General features: G+C 41.6%; 2 protein-coding genes across 5 annotated transcripts in view; both read left to right on the forward strand.

Moving 5' to 3' along the window:
• lamb1a (laminin, beta 1a) overlaps positions 1-8,213 on the forward strand; it is a 28,284-nt gene extending 20,071 nt beyond the window's left edge. For both annotated transcript variants that reach the window (XM_074633264.1, XM_074633265.1), the window contains exons 24-33: positions 1,414-1,783; positions 2,005-2,189; positions 2,342-2,583; positions 3,808-4,017; positions 4,161-4,305; positions 4,971-5,178; positions 5,905-6,046; positions 6,216-6,392; positions 6,568-6,727; positions 7,111-8,213. In XM_074633264.1, coding sequence (XP_074489365.1) covers positions 1,414-1,783; positions 2,005-2,189; positions 2,342-2,583; positions 3,808-4,017; positions 4,161-4,305; positions 4,971-5,178; positions 5,905-6,046; positions 6,216-6,392; positions 6,568-6,727; positions 7,111-7,250 — 1,979 coding nt within the window. In that variant the 3' untranslated portion in view covers positions 7,251-8,213. The remainder of the gene's footprint in view (positions 1-1,413; positions 1,784-2,004; positions 2,190-2,341; positions 2,584-3,807; positions 4,018-4,160; positions 4,306-4,970; positions 5,179-5,904; positions 6,047-6,215; positions 6,393-6,567; positions 6,728-7,110) is intronic.
• A 6,022-nt stretch (positions 8,214-14,235) lies between these two features.
• Positions 14,236-23,415, forward strand: part of LOC141766404 (sodium channel protein type 4 subunit alpha B-like) — a 36,807-nt gene continuing 27,627 nt past the window's right edge. The window contains exons 1-7 of one of the 3 annotated variants that reach the window (XM_074633268.1): positions 14,236-14,633; positions 17,726-17,906; positions 18,821-18,958; positions 19,123-19,241; positions 20,894-20,983; positions 22,228-22,356; positions 22,920-23,005. In XM_074633268.1, coding sequence (XP_074489369.1) covers positions 14,530-14,633; positions 17,726-17,906; positions 18,821-18,958; positions 19,123-19,241; positions 20,894-20,983; positions 22,228-22,356; positions 22,920-23,005 — 847 coding nt within the window. In that variant the 5' untranslated portion in view covers positions 14,236-14,529. Of the gene's footprint in view, positions 14,634-17,725; positions 17,907-18,820; positions 18,959-19,122; positions 19,242-20,892; positions 20,984-22,227; positions 22,357-22,919; positions 23,012-23,415 lie in introns of all 3 variants that reach the window. The other 2 variants (XM_074633267.1, XM_074633266.1) reach the window with 2 other exon arrangements.

The raw sequence follows: 23,415 nt of genomic DNA on the forward strand, positions 1-23,415 counted from the left end.
CAACAGAGAGAACATGAGCAGAGTCGTTGCCCCACTGCATCGTGGGAACATTCCTGCTCCTAGCATCCTCTGCTGTGATCTGCTGTGACTCATATATCAAGTCCAGATGTTCCCTGAGGCCCGGAGGTCCCGTCGCCACGGAGACGGGACCAGAGATCTGTTTGAACCTCCAAATAACCCCAAAATCCACAAAGAGGCTTTGTTAGTGTGAAGCAGGGCTAAAGGTCCGAAACTGAGACAGTGGTCAACATACTGCCTCTCTGTCTGTCCATCTCTCTGTCTCTCTGTCTCTCTGTCTCTCTGTCTGTCTCTCTGTCTATATCTCTGTCTCTCTGTCTCTCTGTCTGTCTCTCTGTCTATATCTCTGTCTCTCTGTCTATATCTCTGTCTCTCTGTCTCTCTGTCTGTCTCTCTCTGTGTCTCTCTGTCTCTCTCTCTGTCTATATCTCTGTCTCTCTGTCTCTCTGTCTGTCTCTCTGTCTATATCTCTGTCTCTCTGTCTATATCTCTGTCTCTCTGTCTCTCTGTCTCTCTGTCTCTCTGTCTGTCTCTCTGTCTATATCTCTGTCTCTCTGTCTATATCTCTGTCTCTCTGTCTCTCTGTCTATCTCTCTGTCTATATCTCTGTCTCTCTGTCTGTCTCTCTGTCTATATCTCTGTCTCTCTGTCTCTCTGTCTGTCTCTCTGTCTATATCTCTGTCTCTCTGTCTCTCTGTCTCTCTGTCTGTCTCTCTCTCTGTCTCTCTGTCTCTCTCTCTGTCTCTCTCTCTGTCTCTCTGTCTCTCTGTCTGTCCGTCTGGTTCAGGTTTGTTGTTTCTGCAGCTTGAAGGAGCTCCAGATGTGTTAAATACAAACCAGATATTTGTTAACACACACACACACACATGAAACTCAGACAGCTGATCTGAGGCCTGTACTACAAAGCTCGATTTGCAGTTAGCGAGGTAACTTCAGGTTTAACCCTTCAGGGTCTTAAGTCCTACTACGGTGGATCAGTTCTGACCGGGGTAGATCGCCATGGTAATTTATGCTGAACACATTCACTTCCTGATGGAGCTGGGGAAAGAATGTAAAGCATCGCCATGTCAACCACATGTTACAGATCGCTTCCCTCACGACAGTTGACGTTCAGCAGATGATATAAAATTTGTTTATCTTTTGAATGTGTACTAAAGTCAGAGATGTGCTGTCATAAAGTCCTGTGGTCTCACAGTCTGACTGAATCCAGACTGAGATCCTCCTCTTCAGGCCTGCAGGTCCTGGTAGTCCAGGGTTCACTTAAACTGAACCAGACAGAAGGTCAGGCCTCAGGTTCAGAGTTGTTCACAGCTGGTTAAACCACAGCAAACAGCTGGAACATGATAAACTGTGATGTACGGTGAACTTCTAACCCTCGATGTGTTTGTGTCTCAGCGTGCGACTGCGACTCTCGCGGTATCTCACAGCAGCAGTGTAACAAAGCCAGCGGTCACTGCGTCTGTGTGGACGGTGTTTCCGGCCCACGCTGCGACATCTGCGCCCGCGGGTTCTCTGGGACCTTCCCCGAGTGCACCCGCTGCCACCAGTGCTTCGCCGATTGGGACGACGTCATCGGCCAGCTGACCAATCAGACGCACCGCCTCGTCAACAAGGTCAACGCCATCAAAGCCAGCGGAGTCAGCGGACCGTACAGGAAGTCCATCGAAAGCATGGAGAAGAGCGTCACCGACATCCGGGTCATCCTGAACCAGAACCCAGCCTCACAACCACTGACCGAGATCCAGGAGCTGCTGCAACAGGCCAGGTGAGATTATATTTAACCTGGAGTTTAAACCTGCTGCAACAGGCCAGGTGAGGTTATATTTAATTTGGAGTCTATATGTGCTGCAACTGACCAGGTGAGATTATCTTTAATATGGAATCTAAACCTGTTTAAACAAACCAGGTGAGATTATATTTAATCTGGAGATTAAAGCAGCTCATATTAATGTAAACTGTGACCACTGACCTTTGTGATCCACCCAGTGACCTGATGGGGGCCTTGAGCCAGAGGTTGAACCACACTGAACAGACTCTGGTCCAGGTGGAGGACGAGGACTCGGCTGCAGAAACTAAACTGGACTCTGTGACGTCGGACGCCCAGAAACTGGAGCGGACAGTTAAGGAGCTGCTGGATCAGGTCGAGTTCATCAAGAATTCTGACATCAGAGGTGAGAAGGGTTAAAGGTCAAAGGTCGGGGGGGGGGGGGGGGGGGGTGTATCACGTCATTTATAAAATCTAACATCTTCAGTAGAATCTAAATAAAGTTTTCTTCACTGTGGCTCTCTCTTCATCTGAGTTGTACTTCCTGTGTGTTGCCAGGAGCGACGGACAGCGTCACTAAGTTCTTCCTGCAGTCTCAGGCGGCTGAAGTTCAAGCTAACGCCTCCACCGTGGACCCTGGCAGCGCCGTGGAAACCTCCAGCACTCTACGGCAACTCACAGAGGACAAAGTGAACCAAACCAGAGAGGAGTACCTGAGGAGATCCATTGAGCATGCTCAGAGACTGGACGAGTTGGCAGGAGAGCTGCAGACTCTGGACCTCTCAGAGATCAGCCACAAGGTGGGAGACCAGAATCACTTCCTGTTCAGGGTTTGTCGTGTTTATCTATCAGACGTGAATCACCAACACTTCTTACTGGGACACTTTCAGACGCTGGGCCGGGGAGCAGCAGCAGCGATTCTAGTGTAATAAGTTATTACATTATGAGAAAATTATGAATTTATAAACTAAGCAAAAAAATGGACATATGAGAACCTCTACAGAGATGAAATTATGTGTGGAACAATTATTTCACATGCTGAGAATCACCAGTGTATTAAATTCAGCATCATCTCTGTAAAGGTTCTCATTGGTTCAGGTCACTGGATGTCTTGTAGTCTCACATCCAAGAAGCTTCATCAGTATATGGAATATGGAAAATGTCCTCTTGACCAAACAGTTAAATCATCTACTCCACTTGTGTCTTATAAAACTCGAGGGTTCTTCTGCTTTAAGAGACAAGGAGAGTATTCTTTTTTTAAATTATTACATTATGTGCTTGTTTATTTTAATTTATTACATTATTCAACTTTTTTGCTAAGTTTATAATGTAACAATGTTCTCATAATGTAATAAGTTATACATTATGAACAAAACTGTTATTACATTATGCGCTCATGGTTTTCTTACTTTATGTGCAGCTATTACATTCTGAGTTGATCCAGTTCCCAGACCCGTTTACTCTGGATGTAAACACAATCACTATTTAGACAGAAAAAGATCCAAACTGCATCCAAACATTTGCACTATTTAATATTTTAAAGTTTTTAATCACATGACACAAAGTGCTATAAAAGTTACTCTTTTTTTAGATATTAACAAGCAAAATGTTTCATTAGCTTTCTCTCTCTAAAGATTTATTATGTGGAGTTTGGAGACAAAGTAATTTATCTACTGTGATTGTTTTCTTCTGTTTTAGGTGTCGTGTAAGTTCACTTCCATGAGTATGACACAATATATAACACACCTAAATACATTTAACTAAAATATACATAAACTCCCCTTTTTTAAAGAAAACTGCTGCAGTACTGTTTCCACAGATTTTCTTAACTTTTCTTAACAGAACTGGACTAAGGGCATTATTTTGGATACATACACACAGTTTATTATACTTGAGGAGTATAAATGTCAGTATACAGATGAGTTCAGTGTAAATCTGAATATTATGTTATTATAATTTTTATTAGATTTTATTTGAGTTCAATAAATAGATCTTTATTTTCTGGTCTGTCCTGGTTCTTCCAGACCTGCGGCAGTCCAGCATCGGGTCAGGACTCGTGCTTGTCCTCTCCCTGTGGAGGTCTGGGCTGTGTGGACTCTGAGGGCCGGACCAGGTGTGGAGGTGAAGGATGTGACGGCGTGGTGACGATGGCCGACAGCATCTGGAGGAAGGCCAGCGACTCTGAACAGGAAATCATCAGCGCCATGGAGGAAGTGGAGAAACTCTCCAAGATGGTGAGTCTTGACGGGTCCTGGTCTGTGCTGGTTCTGATGGATCATGGTCTGTGCTGGTTCTGACGGGTCCTGGTCTGTGCTGGTTCTGACGGGTCCTGGTCTGTGCTGGTTCTGACAGGTCCTGGTCTGTGTTTTGTGTGCAGGTGTCGGAGGCCAAGCTGAAAGCAGACGAGGCGAAGCTGAGTGCTCATGACGTCCTGATGAAGACCAACAGAACCAAACAGAAAGTCCAGCAGAGCAACGAGGAGCTGAGAGGTCTCATCAGACAGATCAGAGACTTCCTCACACGTAAGTCTCTCATCTTTAACACGACTAAACACGAGGACCTCAGGTAGCTCAGGTGTTCACAGTAAGAAGAAACACTTCAGATTCATTCTGGTTTATTAGAATTGTGATGTTTCTATCAGTACTTGTAGACTCCAGGTGAACACGGCAGCATTGACAAGATCTAAACAGAATAGTGATGATCTAAAAATCATCTAAACCTAAACCGTGCATTATAACTAAAGCTGGGAACACTCCAAGCCGACGTCAGAGAACTAGCGGCGATGAAAGCCGACAAGTTGCACTCGAACACACTTCAAAGACGACAGCCAACGGCCAGTTAGCACGAACGTTCTGAGAGGAAATAACTCTCCAAGCCAGCAGGCGTATCCCTGTGGTACTCCAGTGGAGGATTTACAGAACCTCCTATCAGATAGTTAATAAAAACCTAAAGCAGCCACTGGTGGCTGACCCAGTGATCAGGATGTTCACTTCAAATCAAGTGCTCTGCATCAACAGCTGCAGTGAGATCTAAAAGCAATAAAAACAGACGTTTGTCCACCGTCAACTTCTAAAAGGAGATTATGAGGAGCCCTGAGAAGAGGCTGCGTTCAAGTTATCAATGAGTTATTTCAGATGGACTCATGTCTCAAGGACAGTGTGGATCAGACAGTTTGTTGTTGTTTCAGAGGACGCTTCCGACCTGGAGAGCATCGAGCTGGTGGCTAACGAGGTTCTAGCCATGCAGATGCCAACCACGCCGGCCCAGCTGCAGAACCTGACCGATGAGATCCGACAGAAGGTGGGAGAACTGGGAAACGTGGAGAGCATCCTGCAGCAGAGCGCCGACGACATCCAGAGAGCCGAAAACCTGCTGGACCAGGCCCGCCGGGCCAGGTGAGTCCGACCTGGTCATCCAGGACGCAGAGACACTTGTTTTTTTTTATTGAATTTATTGAATTAGGACAGTGCACATTAATGAAAATATCAGCAATACGCATCAATATAAATATGCCGGAATTAGCACAATAGCTAAATTTCATCCGTAGTCTTAAAGCAGGTATTTACAAAAACATAAAACAAATTTTACAATGACAGGACACCTCACAGGACAGTCCATGAGACAGCACACAGAAAAGCTCACTAACAGTTTTACATACAAAATGGAAACATTAGTTATGTTTGAGGGTTTTTTAAAGGTTGAGTAGTGGTCACAGTCCCTGGTATATGCTGGTAATTTGTTCCAGGAATGTGTGCCTCTAACAGACATCACCATCTGACTAAATTTAGTTCTACGCCACGGTACATTACATTCTCCCCTAGTTGGTGCTCTGGTTTTTATCGTATTATTGTGTTTCTTTGGGATTAAATCATTTAATGGTGGGGGAACTTTAAAAACAAGACAAACATCCGTGAAAGTTTGGTAACTGTCAGTGTTTAAAATGTTATACTTACTTATGATATTGCAGTAATGGAAACGAAAAGGTCTTCTTGAAGACAGACATTATGTCTGCTTTAGTCAGCGAGGGGAACTCAAAGACTTTGACGAGGTTTAACACATTTTATTCTTTCTTTCAAATGTCTGTGATACACTGATGAAATGTGACTTCCTGTGTTTGTCAGTGAGGAGGCAGCAGATGTGAAGGACTCTGCAGAGAAGGTGAAGCGAGCTCTGGAAGAAGCTCAGAGAGCTCAGACCGCCGCCAGCAGCGCCATCCAGCAGGCCGCCGCCGACATCCAGAACACCAACCAGCTGCTGTCTTCCGTCAGTACTGACCCATGCTTTAAAACGTTAACTTCACTAACGTTGTGTGAAAATAATAATAATAACTTTATTTATAAGCGGTTACAGATAATGGATGGATGGATGTTCACTTAGTAAACTGACGTTAGAAACATGAAGGTAACATGCTGCCGGTCCATGTTGCATTCAGGTGGAGTCAGAGACGGCTGATGCAGAGTTGAAGCTCACTAACGCCACCCAAAGGCTGCAGAGGCTCGAGCAGGACGTGACGCTGCTGAAAGACAAAGGTCTGAACACCACTGTGAGTACCCAACGGACCAATGAGGACGCAGCGAGCATCAGAAAGATCGCAGAGGAGGTGAAGAAGGTGAGTTCACCTGTCAGACTGTTAATAAGTTAACATTTAATACACCAAGCAGGTCGGTCACAAAGCAGCAGCTTTAATCTTCACCCTGTGTGTGTGTGTGTGTGTGTGTGTGTGTGTGTGTGTGTGTGTGTGTGTGTGTGTGTGTGTGTGTGTGTGTGTGTGTGTGTGTGTTTAGGACCTGGACTCGGAGCTGAAGGAGAAGTACACCAAAGTGGATCAGCTGATTGGTCAGAAGGCAGGGGGCGTGGCTGATGCAAAGAAGAGGGCGAAGTCACTGCAGCAGGAAGCCAAAGAGCTGCTGCTGAAGGCCAGCGACAAACTGCAGCTGCTCAAAGGTGACATCACAATGACATCACAATGATATCACACTGACTCCTGATGTAAAACAGATAAAGTCACGAGCAGAGTGGAGACGTTTGAACGCAACAGTCCACCATTGGACTGCTGATTGTTTGTATTTAGGGTTCAAACTATTTGCAGTTATTGTGCCTACATGAAAGTTGGCCCAATAACTGGAAATGATGTCCAAATGCTTCTCAAGGAATATGACCCCAATTGGCCATATGGTGGCGCTGTAATTAACGCCCAAAAAACGTGATTTCGGAAAGGCCATGCTCTTATGTACGATTGACTTGAAATTTGACACACGTGCAGCTCCGTGTGCTCTACAAAAGATTTCCATCTGTAGTGATTACATTTCTGTGGGTTTTTATTTCAGACCTGGAGAAGTCGTACGAAGACAACCAGCGGACTCTGGAGGTGAAGGCGGAGCAGCTGGTGGAGCTGGAGGCCGCCGTGAAGGAGCTGCTGCAGGAGATCAGCCACAAGGTCACCATCTACTCCACCTGTCTGTCCTAGGGTCAAAGGTCACATCTACACCTATCTGTTCCAGGGTCAAAGGTCACCATCTACTCCACCTGTCTGTTCTAGGGTCAAAGGTCACATTCAGAGGGTCAAAGTGAGCTGAATTAAAGGAACATGACACATATTTTAAGTTGAATTTGTTAAATCTGACCTGTTGACCTTTTGATCTTCTATTTTAACAATCAGAGAAGAAAAAGACCAAAAATAAAAGATTCTACTGTTTGAATGAAACCAAAGATATTCAATGTTTAAAGAGTGAAAACAATAGAAATGTTCTTATAGTTCATCTGTCTGGAGTCTTTTTGTTGTTACATGAACATAGAAATAGGAATACAAAAATTCTATTTCTGTGTACATGAGCTTCATTTCCATTTGTTGTGTGAATACAACAGCAATTTTTTCCAGGAATGTCACCACAGTGACTATAATACTGCAAATCTATAAATATTGCAATATTCATGCGATGTTCATCAGTCGGCCATCGGCTCATCATCATTTGGCTATCGATAGTGACTTACAGATATTCATTTAAATGAAAATCTTCCAGATTGCCAGTTTAACTTTCAGCTAATTTATAAATTGGACACAGAGCCTTATAATTTTTTTTAAAATGTGCAGTCAGCTGAATTCACACACAAAGATAATGGAAGTATTAAAAGACGTTAAGTAGCTTATGAACTATAAAAACAACATTTTGATCTTTTAAGAGTTGTGAAACTCATTAAATCCATTAAAATGTGAGTTTTGAAAATAAGCGGGAAACAGCTGAAGAACCTTTCTTAAATCTTCTTAAATTTGGAGTTTTGGGTTTCTATATCAGTTGAATGTCCTTGTGAATGTTTAAACCATGTGACTGCAACTTTTTTTACTTCCTCATTTTGTTTTTGTATGTTTTTTTCATTTGCAACGCCGAAACTTTGAACCAAAATGATTTTTAATAAAAGTTTGTAGTTAAAATCACAGAGTGCACTGCTCTTTATTTAAAACCAGTTAATATGTCCATTATGTATCTGTTTATAGTTACTGACCACCCTGAACACATTTACATTGCTCACCTGTTTGTATATCTTTATTTAACAATAAACAAGGGCGGCACGGTGATGCGGTGGTAAGCACTGTCGCCTCACAGCAAGATCGTCGCAGGTTCAAACCCGGATTGGGGCCCTTCAGTGTGGAGTTAGCATGTTCTCCCGTGTTAGTGTGGGTTTACTCTGGTTCTCAGGTTTCCTCCCACAGTCCAAAGACGTGCAGGTTAGCGTGGGTTTACTCCAGGTTTTCAGGTTTCCTCCCACAGTCCAAAGACGTGCAGGTTAGCGTGGGTTTACTCCAGGTTCTCAGGTTTCCTCCCACAGTCCAAAGACGTGCAGGTTAGCGTGGGTTTACTCCAGGTTCTCAGGTTTCCTCCCACAGTCCCAAGACGTTCAGGTTAGCGTGGGTTTACTCCAGGTTCTCAGGTTTCCTCCCACAGTCCAAAGACGTGCAGGTTAGCGTGGGTTTACTCTGGGTTCTCCAGCTTCCTCCCGCAGTCCAAATTTTTGTCATGGCTTGCTGGCAAGTGTGTCAATGTGAAATTGAAACGTAAGTTTTGGGTCCAGCCAGATGCCGAGGTATTTATACTCCGAGACCCTGTCAATACTGGAGGTTTGGAGGTTTTCTGTGCATGTCCAACTGGTAAGAGGCCCCGGGGTGGACCCAGAACACGTTGGAGAGAATCTGGCCTGGTCTGGTCTGGTAACGCCTCGGGGTCTCCCAGGAAGAGCTGGAAAACGTTGCTGAGGAGAGGGACGTCTGGAATTTCCTGCTAAGCCTGCCGCCCCCGTGACCCGGATAAGAGGAAGAGGATGGAGGGATTTTTCGTGAGTTTGTAAATTTTCATTTCCCATTTTCTTTAGTGGCTGCAAGACTCAATAAGCTCTCTAAATCTAAATATTAAAAAGTCAAATTCCATAATATTTTCCAGAAGGAGGTATGTTCTGGATTATTATAGTGTGTCAGTAGAAACACTGAGAAATTCAATTGGTATAAACATATTAATCTTATTTGGAACAAAAGTATGAATTCCCTGGGAATCATCAACAAACAACAAAGTTTTATTAATGACTTTATTCTCGTAATGTTACAACTTTTTTCTCGTGATATTCTGACTTTATTCTGTAAATCTCAGATGTTTTTTCCCTCAATGTGGCCTTAATACTCCGTAGTACATTTGCACTTTGGCCCTCACCGCATTAGACTTATATACTATATACTTAGACTATAAACTGTGTTACCTTCATCACAATGCTCAAATGTTTTGCGGCTCCAGACAGATTTTTTTTTCTTGCCTAAAATGGCTATTTTGATAGTAAAGGTTGCTGACCCCTGATCTATCCCTATTTGATTTATGGAAACATAGTTTGGGAAAATACCCTCCAATCTTCATAAACTTTATTTGCTGCAAAAATGATTTGTAAGTTTGGCAACGAAGCTTCTGCTCCACTATTCAGGGAAACAGAATATTCTCTCAGTATATGACATTAATATTCATCATATGTGTGTGTGATGGTGTGTTTTGGTATTCCAGCTGTTCTTGTGAAATCTCAAAAACAGGATATTCCATCTGCCAATAATGAGAGGGGGGGTACGGATTTCTAGTACTCTTACAATTTTATTTAATATTGTAGGATTATGCTAGATTAATCTAAACAATGTCGTGAAATTGTTTTTAACACAAACAAAATGGGTAATATATAATCTATCCTTTATTTTCATGTAAGTATGTTGAGTATTTTCATTGTTGAACCCCCTGTTGAACTGTGGTACATGAAGATGTGAGAAGGTCTCTGTCAGTCTGTGTGTTTGGAGCTGACAGAAACAGGTATGTTGACGGAGAATTACGTTTATAAATGTCATTTCAGTGTTAATACACGATACCGTGACTATATTCTGAAAGAATGATAGAAGATAGTTGTAATGTATAAAGTGGAAATCTGTACTGCAAGGTGTTTTAAAGTTATTGCAGAGTTTGCATCGCATTGTTCCCTACTGTGTTGTTTTGAAGTGCCCGACCTGTGGCATTATGGGAAATGTAGTTTTCTTGTGGAATTTGCATAAAACGAATGTTAGGTGTGCCTTTACTTTTCTACGACGGAGTATTAGGGCCACATTGAGGGGGGAAAAAAATCTGAGATTTTATTACGAGAATAAAGTCGTAACTTTACGAGTAAAAAAGACGTAATATTACGAGATTAAAGTCATAACTTTACGAGAAAAAAATACGTAATATTACGAGAATAAAGTGGTAACTTTACGAGAAAAAGTCGTAATATTACAAGAATAAAGTCGTAACTTTACGAGAAAAAAAGTCGTAATATTACGAGAATAAAGTCATAATTTTACAGGAAAAAAAGTTGTAATATTACGAGAATAAAGTCATAAATTTAGGAGGAAAAATAGTCGTAATATTACGAGAATAAAGAAATAACTTCACGAAAAAAAAGTCGTAATATTACAAGAATAAAGTCATAAATTTAGGAGGAAAAAAGTCGTAATATTACGAGAATAAAGTCGTAACTTTACAAGAAAAAAAGTCATAATATTACGAGAATAAAGTCGTAACTTTACGAGAAAAAAGTCGTAATATTACGAGAATAAAGTCGTAACTTTACAAGAAAAAAAGTCAGAATATTAGGAAAACATATTACCAGCAAACAACAAAACGGGCGCGAGGACAAAGCAGCCTGAGCCTGCTTCTGGACGGGTAGCAGCTGTTTGTTTCGGTTTATTTCTTCGGATCAAATGCAGTTTCTTGCACAATCTTTTCAAGGTCCTGATACTGATGATAATGTGGTGCTGATGTACCAAAAGATTAAGTATTTCCTTATTTGTGAAACCTTTAATAAAGTATAACTTCACAAGATGCTCATGTTCCTCATTTTCACACAGGCGGCACGCTATTTTGCCTTTAAAATAACACGTAAAACTTATGAATTTATTCTCGTAATACTACGACTTGTTTTCTCGTAAAATTACAACTTTATTCTTGTAATATTCTGACTTTTTTTCTCGTAAAATTACAACTTTATTCTTGTAATATTACGATTTTTTTCTCGTAAAATTACGACTTTATTCCCGTAACATTACGACTTTTTTCTCATAAAATTAAGACTTTATTTTCGTAATATTACGACTTGTTTTCTCGTAAATTTATGACTTTATTCTCGTAATTTTACGACTTGTTTACTCGTAAAGTTGGACTTTATTCTCTTAATATTACGACTTGTTTTCTCGTAAATTTATGACTTCATTCTCGTAATTTTACGACTTTTTTTCTCGTAAAATTATGACTTTATTCTCGTAATATTACGACTTTATTCTCGTAATATTATGATTTTATTCTCGAAATCTCTGATTTTTTTTCCCTCAATGTGGCCCTAATACTCCATCGTACTTTTCTTATGTTGTGTGTGTACATGCGTGGAGTCACTGTGTTTACCCTGTAATTTAATTGACATGTGAGGCAGAGCATATTTAGTTTATTTTGCATTTATTTTACATTGTTATTTTATGTTTCCCTCATAGTAGTCTGAGGAGAAGTTGTGAACTGATGAAGTCCCTGTCACATGTTGTATCATTACAGCACTACAGTAAAGAAAGACCCCAAAGAAAGCCGTGGTGTTGTGGTGTGTCCTAAATACGCTACATGTGTTCATACGTATATAAATATATGTTTTGTTTACCGTCATCGTTGAGCAACTTCTTCAAATTGAATTCTCAAATTCACTCATATAATACCAGACATCTTGATCATCTTCACCTCCACAGTGAAAGAGCTAGCCAGTGGGGCACGCTCACATGCACTAACATGCACTGAATATCGAATTTAGCACCTTTAAAGGGACTGTTTGTAAGAATCAGAAATGCTTGTTAACAGCGACACCTGTGGCCGTTAAGTCAACGAACGTCAACGTCCTGTTGCTCGCGCTCACGCTTGCGCTCGCTCTACATAGACCTGAACGAGCATCGCTCAAAACAGTGAGGTGACACACATCAGCTAAAACCACAATATCACTCTATATTTCACCTGCTTGGCAGTAATGTTAGCTGACCAGATGAAGGTCTCTCCATGAATAAACGCTGATCCTAGTGTTGGCTTTTCCTGCCTCAGCCTCCCGACCGCGGTCGGAGGGAGCAGGGGAGACACAGTAGTTTTGGTCGGAGACGATAACATTTCTCGCTGCGGAGCCCCGTCACTTCACAAGACACAGGAAACCTCTGTTGGTCTGGAGGAGCTGCAGCATTTATTTCTGCACAAACATCCACTGTACATTCACTAGATATTCTCAGAGCTACTAGCTCTTGTAGTGTGCGCGCATGCACGTGAGAGTGGAACTAAAGAAGGAGAACGAGCGCGGTGTGTGACTGAAGGCAGGCAGGCAGGCAGAGTACAGCAGAGACTCCGGCCCTGGAGACTGAAGCTATGGTCTCCCCCGCGTCCTCCGACCGCAGCAAACACTGTTTAACAGACGGGCTTCACTAGATATAACTCAACAGTTTTGGTGCTTCCGTGTAGTTTGTGTTGGAGTCTGAGTCTGAACAGCGTAGCCACAAGCGAGCGCGCATGGGACACTGACCCCCAATGATTTATACGTGTAAGAAGTTACAAACAGTCCCTTTAAACATAAATAAATAAAATATATATTAATATATATATTTTATATATTAATATAAAATAAATATAACTAGGCTAAATGTTGTTTCTAGAGCAGCAACAGTAAAGTTGACAACAGTCAATGATGTTTCGGGCAGAATTTGTGGTACCGGGCCGCTAAAACAACTGACAGCAGTTATGAAGTATTATGATACTTGACCTTTAAAGTTATTATAAAGTGCTTTATAATGTGTTCTGGTTATAGTTATAAATCATTATGGATATTTAAGAGTGCTTATATCTATAACTATATAGTGCTATAAGCAGATTACAACACATTATAAGTATGTTTATAATGCGTTATAGACTTGGACGTCATAGAAGATGTTACTGAATGTAAAACATGAAACCACGTTCAGCTGACCCACAGCTACATTTAGTCCACATGTAAACTGCAGTAAAGTGTTGTTCATGTTCCGTAGAGACGTGTGTGTGTGTCTGCGTGCGTGTCTGCGTGCGTGCGTGACAGATGAATGTTGGCAGTGAGACAAAGTGTTTTCATTCCAAAATCTCATTCATCTAACAATAAAATTCGTTGTTTCTTTTCTTCTGTGTGTGTGAGAGAGAGAGACGATGCTTTCACTGTTTCCAGGAAAATCGCAAAGTTCTGGTGAAGATATGGGGCAACAGGAAGTCTGTTTGTGTGAAAACAAGCTGCTTGCAGCTGCTGATACTTTTAGCCCTCTGAGACCCGCAGGATCCCGACCGACTTGACTGTCTTTCAGAGGCTGTAGCAGCTCAGTTTTAAAGCTAGAGAGAAGCTACTGGTATCATATGAAACTTGAAAACCTAATGAATCCATTAGTAATAAACTGGTATGTTAGTTTGTCGGGAAGGAGGCTAAATAACATGCTAAGTTACACTACATTTTGGCGAGGAAAAACTGGCTTTTCTTAGTTCTCTCCATTTTTCTCTCCTTCTAATAATAATAATAATAATAATAATAATAATAATACATTTTATTTGGTGGGGCTTTTCAGGACACCCAAAGACACCTTACAAAGATAAAATAATACTGGAACAGATAAAAACAGCCAGACAAGACGAAAACACCAGCAGAGCAAACACAACAAGAGACATTTAGGCAGAGACGTATGAGAGGGAATAAAACAGTTGAGGGAAAGATACAGACTGATGGACACTACAGGCTCTCTTGTGGGACATTTCAAGCACCCTTGTTGGGCCTCGTAACCGCATGGGCCCTAAGCAACCGCTTAATTCGCTTATCGCCAGGGCCGGCTCTGTGTGTGCAAGTGTGTGTGTTGGATGCGTGTGTGTCTGCATGGCTGAGTTGTACTAATCGCACACACAGTTGTACATACACACACATGAGAGAGTTTTAGTAGATGATCGTGTGTGTGTGTGTGTGTGTGGGTGTGTGTGTTTGTGTGTGTGAACGGATGAATGGTGTCTGTGTTAAAGTGTGTAATGACGTAACCCCCTACAGACAGTCAGAGTGAACTGAACAAAATACAGTGAAGTGGGAGGACGAGCAGCAGACGACTGAAGACTCAACAAGACAGACAGACAGACAGGACGGTTGAGACAGCTGTCAGTGGATGCAGAGGACAGACAGATGCAGCCATGACGAGCAGAAAAATGTCGTTTTTTGAATTGTGGAGGAGCAAGAAGGAGCGAGCAGATCTCCTGAGGAGAGCCAATCAGCTGAAACTTCATCCTGCACAGCTGTAAGTCTGATTCTACACTGAAAAACACTGCTTATGACTTGTTATAGCAGGTCAGTCACAGCTGTAAGTCTGATTCTACGCTGACAATAGAAGTAAGGGATAATGTACAGCGAGCCGGTCATTGCCCCTTAAGGGCCCCGCCCTTTAGGGCCTCGCCCTGTCGGGGATTCTTTCACAACAATGACCCGCTAGCTGTACATTATAGTCCGACATCAGAACTGCACCCATAACAACGGTCTGTTATATAGAAATTACAGACCGCAGAAGGCTGTGATTGACAAATCAAAATCGAGCATTCAACACAGCCGTGTGATAAAATAATGAAATATATACAGAGATGTATATTGTTTTTAAAATGACATGTCCTCTGTACGGAACCTGCCAAAATAAAAAAAATAATGAATAAATAAATAGATGACACAATAAATAAGTAAATATGTCATTGTTATCACATGTTATTTCCCTAATCTTATTTATTTCTGTAATCTTTTCTTTATACATTTCTTTATGCATCTCTGCCTCATTATGCAAATGAGGGAGGTGTCACTCAACATGTGTCATCACAGGGTCAAAGTGCATGACTATATGCTAGCTAGCTAGCTAATGGTGTCTTCTTCTGCTTATCAACTCCAGTCTTCATTATGCTGCTGCTCCCCCGCCGCTGCCTCGTACCGGTACAGGTGTGAGCTGTCTCGTACCGGTACGGGTGTGACGCGGCCTCGTACCGGTACAGGTGTGCCGCTGCCTCGTACCGGTACAGGTGTGCAGATCAACTATCAATCAATAGCAATAGTCTCCTCCCCGATGTTTAGCTCGTTCAGAGTGGAAACCTCCAGGCCGATGCTGCCAGAAAACGTGCCGCGCCTCTCAGTGACAATGGCACCGTGACATCGGAACTGCTGCCCAGATCAATGGCACACGCCGGACCGCTGGGCGCTCTGCACGGCACCGAGTCCTACGATGGAGAGAACGGGCTGCACAGCACCGAGTCCTACGATGCAGAAAACGGGCTGCACGGCACCGAGCCCTACGATGGAGAAAACGGGCTGCAGGCACCGAGTCCTACGATGGAGAAAACGGGCTGCACGGCACCGAGCCCTACAATGGAGAAAACGGGCTGCGAGGCACCGAGTCCTACGATGGAGAAAACAGGCTGCGAGGCACCGAGTCCTACGGTGGAGAAAACGGGCTGCACGGCACCGAGCCCTACGATGGAGAAAACGGGCTGCACGGCACCGGGCCCTACGATGGAGAAAACGGGCTGCAGGCACCGAGTCCTACGATGGAGAAAACGGGCTGCACGGCACCAAGCCCTACGATGGAGAAAACGGGCTGCACGGCACCGAGTCCTACGATGGAGAAAACGGGCTGCACGGCACCGAGCCCTACGATGGAGAAAACGGGCTGCACGGCACCGAGCCCTACAATGGAGAAAACGGGCTGCACGGCACCGAGCCCTACGATGGAGAAAACGGGCTGCACGGCAACGAGTCCTACGGTGGAGAAAAAACGGGCTGCACGGCAACGAGTCCTACGGTGGAGAAAACGGGCTGCACGGCAACGAGTCCTACGGTGGAGAAAACGGGCTGCACGGCAACGAGTCCTACGGTGGAGAAAAAACGGGCTGCACGGCAACGAGTCCTACGGTGGAGAAAACGGGCTGCACGGCAACGAGTCCTACGGTGGAGAAAACGGGCTTCACGGCACCGAGTCCTACGGTGGAGAAAACGGGCTGCACGGCAACGAGTCCTACGGTGGAGAAAACGGGCTGCACGGCAACGAGTCCTACGGTGGAGAAAAAACGGGCTGCACGGCAACGAGTCCTACGGTGGAGAAAAAACGGGCTGCACGGCAACGAGTCCTACGGTGGAGAAAACGGGCTGCACGGCAACGAGTCCTACGGTGGAGAAAACGGGCTGCACGGCAACGAGTCCTACGGTGGAGAAAAAACGGGCTGCACGGCAACGAGTCCTACGGTCGAGAAAACGGGCTGCACGGCAACGAGTCCTACGGTGGAGAAAATGGGCTGCACGGCAACGAGTCCTACGGTGGAGAAAACGGGCTGCACGGCATGTTTTTGGTGACATCGGCCTGGAGGTTTCCACTCTGAACAAGCTAAACATCAGGGAGGAGACTGGCGGCGGATCCATGAAACAGTTCAGCTTCAGACGGTTGATCTGCACACCTGTACCGGTACGAGGCAGCGGTGGGGCCGGGAATGAAGACTGGAGTTGATAAGCAGAACAAAACACCGTTGGCTAGCTAGGTAGCATATAGCCATGACCCCATGATGACACATGTTGAGTGACGGCTCCTTCATTTGCTTAATGAGGTAGAAATGCATAAAAGAAATGCAAAAATTGTGCAGCAATAAATAAATAAATGCATAAATATATAAATAAATACATATATTTAAAATAAATATAAAGTAAATAAAAAACAAATGCAAAAATAAATAAGTCAATTTTAAAAATAATTAATTGCTACATTTAATGACTTATTTATTGAGTCATTTATTTATTCATTTATTTTTATTATTCATTTATTTACTTTGGCAGGTACAGTCCTCCATACTCTGTACATAACACGTTGGGTGTTTTTTGTATCACATGATGTAATTGGAGATGGAGTTGTCGTGTTTCGGTTGTATATATATTCACCTTTTTTGTTCACATGAATGTTTGTTTGAAGAAGACCTCACAGGTTGAAATGCTGCTCTAATAAAAACTGGCTTTGAGATATCAGTGTGCAGAGAGAGTTTCCTTTTCCTTCAAATATGAGTTAATTCGGAGCCATTAAAGCACTACAGAAGAAGAAAAGGATATTAAAAGAGCTCCACCATGGGGAGAACATGATGGAAATATTACTTTTATAATAGTTTCATGTATTGATGTGAGGAAGGTTACAATCTCCTCATCGCTCCACACACATCCATGCGTGGAGCTTCTCCGTTATCCAGGTATATTTGATTCTATTTATAGTTGTCATTTTCTCGGCAGTAGCATTCAATATATTTCCATAATGTAATTATTTCTCTATGTAGTAGCTGTTGTTTTAAGTGGTTGCACTGGTATCACTCCTCGTCTCCACAGGAGGGGGTTGTTCGGTGACAGTGCAGTTCGGGTGGCGCTGCAGAATACCAGGGTGGCATCTCTGCTGCCTCCTGTTGGTACGGACGTCTTCAGACGCCTAACACCGGCTTCACTGGGGAACAAACAACGACAAAATGAAGCTGAGGAGGAGGAGCGACAGACGAGGAAGGAGAACAGACAGGTCCACAACACATGAATCACCTTTCAGCTGTCAATAACAAGGAATCAATAAACTGAGAGACAAAGTAATCAATACACTGAGAGAAGAAGTAATCAATACACTGAGAGAAGAAGTAATCAATACAATGAGAGAAGAAGTAATCAATACAATGAGACAAAGTAATCAATACAATGAGAGACAAAGTAATCAATACACTGAGAGAAGTAATCAATACACAGAGAAGTAATCAAAACACTGAAGAAGCAATTAATACACCGAGAGAAGAAATAATCAATACACTGAGAGAAGAAGTAATCAATACAATGTGAGATGAAGTAATCAATACAGTCTGAGAAGAAGTAATTAATACACAGAGAGAAGAAGTTTTCAATACACTGAGAGAAGAAGTAATCAATACACTGAGAGAGGACATAATCAATACACTGAGAGAGGATGTAATCAATACACTGAGAGAAGAAGTATTCAATACACAGAGAAGAAGTAATCAATACACTGAGAGGACGTAATCGATACACTGAGAGAGGAAGTAATCAATACACTGAGAGAAGAAGTAATCAATACACTTAGAGAAGAAGTAATCAATACACTGAGAGAAGAAGTAATCAATACACTTAGAACGAAGTAATCAATACACTGAGAGAGGACGTAATCAATACACAGAGAGGAAGTAATCAATACACAGAGAAGAAGTAATCAATACACTTAGAGAAGAAGTAATCAATACACTGAGAGAAGAAGTAATAAATACACTTAGAGACGAAGTAATCAATACACTTAGAGACGAAGTAATCAATACACTTAGAGAAGAAGTAATCAATACACGGAGAGAAGAAGTAATAAATAAGATAATCAATAAGAATTCAACATTAATACTTATGTCCTCCCCTCTGATTGGTTGGCTCTCTGGCTGACAGGAAGTGGAGAACGACCTGCCCAAACCAGCCAGTGACCTGGAGGCCGGGAAGCCCCTCCCATTCTTCTACGGAGACCCGCCCGCTGAGCTCCTGAGCAGCCCATTGGAGGAGCTGGATCCCTTCTACCAATCACAGAAGGTCTCTCTCTTTTTAAGGAATGATGTCATCAGAGACATCCTCTTCATGAAAAACTGATGAAGCCATGTTCAGTCAATGTTCAGTAACCCCAACCCTAACCCTGCCTGTAAATAATGACATCATTAACATGTACAAGCCTGACCTCTGACCTCTGACCTCTGCAGACGTTCATCGTGCTCGGTAAAGGAAACATCATCCACCGGTTTAATGCTGAGCCGGCCTGTTACCTGCTGAGTCCCTTTAACCCGCTGAGGACCATCGCCATCAACATCCTCATTCACTCATATCCTTTGTGATGTCACACTCCAGTCCTTCCTGATTGGTCCATGAGATTAGCAGCAACCCATGTAGTCATTCGGCTTCTTTTTTTGGTAGTTAAGTGTCTTTTTTTGGTAGCCTTTTGTCTTTTTTTTGGTAGTTTAGTGTCTTTTTTTGGTAGTTTAGTGTCTTTTTTTAGGTAATTTAGTGTCTTTTTTTAGGTAGTTTAGTGCCTTTTTTTGGTAGTTTAGTGTCTTTTCTTTAGGTAATTTAGTGTCTTTTTTTAGGTAGTTTAGTGCCTTTTTTTGGTAGTTTAGTGTCTTTTCTTTAGGTAATTTAGTGTCTTTTTTTTAGGTAGTTCAGTGCCTTTTTTTGGTAGTTAAGTGTCTTTTTTGTAGTTTAGTGTCTTTTTGGGTAGTTAGGTGTCCTTTTCTTTGGTAGTTTAGTGACTGGTTTTGGTAGATTAGTGTCTTTTTTTGGTAGTTTAGTATCTTTTTTGGCAGTTTAGTTTCTTTATTTGGTAGTTAAGTGTCTTTTTCTTTTGTAGTTTTGTGTGTAGTGTGTTTTTTGTTAGCTTAGTGTCTGTTTTTGTAGTTTAGTTTCTTCTTTTGGTAGATTAGGGTCTGTTTCTTTGGATGTTTAGTTTCTTTTCCATTGGTAGTTTAGTGTCTTTTTTGGTAGTTTAGGGACTTTTTGTAGTTTTATTGACTTTTTGTAGTTTAATGTCTTTTTGGGTAGTTTAGTTTCTTTGGTAGTTTGTGTATTTTTTTCATAGTTATGTGTCTTTTTGGGTAGTTTTAGTGTATTTCTTGGTAATTTAGTGACTTTTTGGCAGTGTAGTATCTTTTTTTGGTAGTTAAGTGTCTTTTTTGGTAGTTTAGGGACTTTTTGTAGTTTTATTGACTTTTTTGGTAGTTTAATGTCTTTTTGGGTAGTTTAGTGTCTTTGGTAGTATGTGTCTTTTTTTCATAGTTATATGTCTTTTGGGGTAGTTTTAGTGTATTTCTTGGTAATTTAGTGACTTTTTGGCAGTGTAGTATCTTTTTTTGGTACTTAAGTGTCTTTTTTGGTAGTTTAGTATCTTTTTCATAGTTTAGTATATTTTTCTTTGGTGTTTAGTGTCTTTTTTGGTAGATTAGTGTCTTTTTTTGTAGTTTAGTGTCTTTTTTATGCCTCCGCGCCAGCAATAGCCATGGCCGGAGGCAATATGTTTTCGGGTTGTCTGTACGTATGTCCGGTCCATTCTCGAGAACGGGATATCTCAGAAATGCCCAGAGGGAATTTCTTCAAATTTGACTCAATTGTTCACTTAGAATCAAGGATGACATCATTAGATTTTGGTAGTCAAAGGTCAAAGTTACTCTGACGTCACAAAACACATTTTTGGCCATAACTCAAGAATTCATGTTAATTATGACAATTTGATAGAAATGTCTTACAAGATAATATGATGAAGTGATGAGATTTCGGACAGACATGGATGTAAATTGACACTTGACTGGTTGGTGGAGGCGTACAACCGTGAGGCAGTAATTCTATTTTTTGGTAGTTTCAAGTCTTTTTTTTTGTAATTTAGTGTCTTTTTGGTAGTTTAGTGTTTTTCACATCGAGTGTTTCGTCTGGATGTGTGTCACAGTGTTTGACATGTTAGTGAGTTTTTCCTTAATACAGCAAAACTTTATTCCGTGTGTTCATCCTGCTAACGATTCTGACCAACTGTGCGTTCATGATGATGAGTGATCCTCCAGCGTGGAGCAAGTCTGTTGAGTGAGTCAACACACACACCTACACAAAGTATCGATGTGACTATACGAAGAAGAAGAAGACTTGACGTCTTGATTCACAGCATAAAACTGGATTTTGAAGTGAAAGTTTTAAAAAAGAGGCTCAGAAACATGGGTCAGCCTCTCCTCAGTGTCAGTCGTTTATGATTCACAAAGCTTTTGTTTGCAAAGCGCTTTGAATGGACGGAAGACTAGAAAAGTGCTCTATAAATGCAAGTCCAAGTCCATATAAAAGGTCTAAAGTTCAGTTCAGTTTGATCTTTGACATCTGTGCAAAGTTTGCAGTCACATAGCGTAAAAGTAGAAAATACTATTTAACAACTGTTAGTGTCCCGTACAGGCTGCATCACAGCCACAATCTGAACAAACAACATCCTGACCATTTATCTATTGTTAGGTTCTTATCAGCAGTCAGGATAAACATGTAAAGTTGGACCTGAAGGTGGAACTAGAGGAAATATCCTGGAGTCATTAATATCTAAAGTATTGATCATCTGAGGAGCAGGAAGGAGATCAGGATGTTCCATCACTAACGTTATATTTCTACTGACTCCATCCACTAAGGAAGGCCATGAGATGTGGTCAAAGGCTTCACAAACAAGTGTTGAGAATGTTTTTGTTATTGTACATTTCTCGCTCGAAATCTAAATCGTCCGAAAGTTGTTTGTTGAACGTTGTTGATCATAAAATTTTGTTCAATAATCTGCTTTTTATTGGGGTTGATGATTCCAGCTGGTTCAGATCAGACTGTTGGTTGATTGAGGATCAGTATTAGACCTTCTGCTATCTAATTTGTACATGAATCAGCTTTATGATTCAGCTCACCACTGTGAGTTACATTATAAAAGGTCATCACTGTCATACCTGTGTTTTCATTCATAAGATGATTGTATTTCACTAACTTAACATCTGAGTTGAGTTCAAAGTGAACAACATGACAGCAGATCACAGAGGTTAGCTATGATGGAGCTGATATTTAACAGAGAAAATGATCTATCAAATCTTCACATGGAAAAAACAAACTGGAGTGAAGCGATTAATCGATTATCAAAATAAAACAAACTGCTCAAAACACATAAAGTCTTCAGTGAAAACATTTTATCTCTCTGTGTATGTTATATAACTTTACAGACTCGGAGTGTTATTTTTGTGTTCTCTTTGGATCGACACTGGTTTTACATTCATTGTTGTATTTCAATACTTCAGTGTTTTTCTGTCTTTAAACAGACTCGTGTTCACAGCCATCTTCACGTTTGAAGCCATCATAAAGGTTGTTTCCAAAGGCTTCTGTGTCGGAAAATTCACCTTCCTCAGAGACCCCTGGAACTGGCTGGACATCATGGTCATCATCACGGGGTAATAATCAATAATACATGAGATATACACATATTCATCACAGACTTCATGTTCAGGGGGACTTACTAATAGTCTCTTTGTAGTCGTTTTTAATTTCTTTGAAGTTGTTTTTCATCTCTTTGTTGTTGTTTTGCATCTCTTTGAAGTTGTTTTGCATCTCTTTGTAGTTGTTTTGCATCTCTTTGTAGTTGTTTTGCGTCTCTGTGTAGTTGTTTTGCGTCTCTGTGTAGTTATTTTGCGTCTCTTTGTAGTTCTTTAGTGTCTCTTTGAAGTTGTTTTGCATCTCTTTTAGTTACTTTGTGTCTCTTTGTAGTTGTTTTGCTTCCCTCTGTAGTTGTTTTGCATCTCTTTGTAGTTCGTTTGTGTCTCTTTGCAGTTGTTTTGTGTCTCTTTGTTGTTGTTTTGTGTCTCTTTTTAGTTATTATGCGTCTCTTTGTAGTTGTTTTGCATCTCCTTGTACGTGTTTTGAGTTTCTTTTTGTCTTCTTGCATCTCTTTGTAGTTTTTTTCATTCTTTTTGTAGTTGTTTTAACAAACCATGATGATGATGATGATGTGCTTCAGATATCTGACAGAGTTTGTCGATTTCGGAAAACTTTCTGTGCTGAGGACAGTTCCTCGAGTCATGAAGATCATCACAGTCATCCCAGGTCAGTGTGTGTGTCTTTACAGTTTGGTCTCATACTCTGTTCTTAGCTATACCTAACAAAAGAAATGCACTGTAATTTGAGTATATATCCCAATAAATCAATTTGTATGTAATTCACCTTATCGTGAACCAGAAAATATAAAGAGCAGTGAAAGCCGTGAAGGGAGGAGGTCGGGGTGGATGGGTGGGTCAAATAACACCAGACTTTCAACCAGGGGGCCACTGATCATGTCCCGTGTGAAACCAGAAGTCAACGTTGATTTATTTGTCACGTAACTGCTACTTCCACAGTTATTTTAAGCCAAACCACAATCTTTTCCTAAACCTAACCAAGTCAATCTTTTCTTAGACTTTATCAAGTCGATCTTTTCCTAACCCTAACCAAGTCTATCTTTTCCTAAACCTAACCAA

Source organism: Sebastes fasciatus, chromosome 4, assembly GCF_043250625.1.
Source record: "Sebastes fasciatus isolate fSebFas1 chromosome 4, fSebFas1.pri, whole genome shotgun sequence".
Classification (NCBI taxonomy): Eukaryota; Metazoa; Chordata; class Actinopteri; order Perciformes; family Sebastidae; genus Sebastes; species Sebastes fasciatus.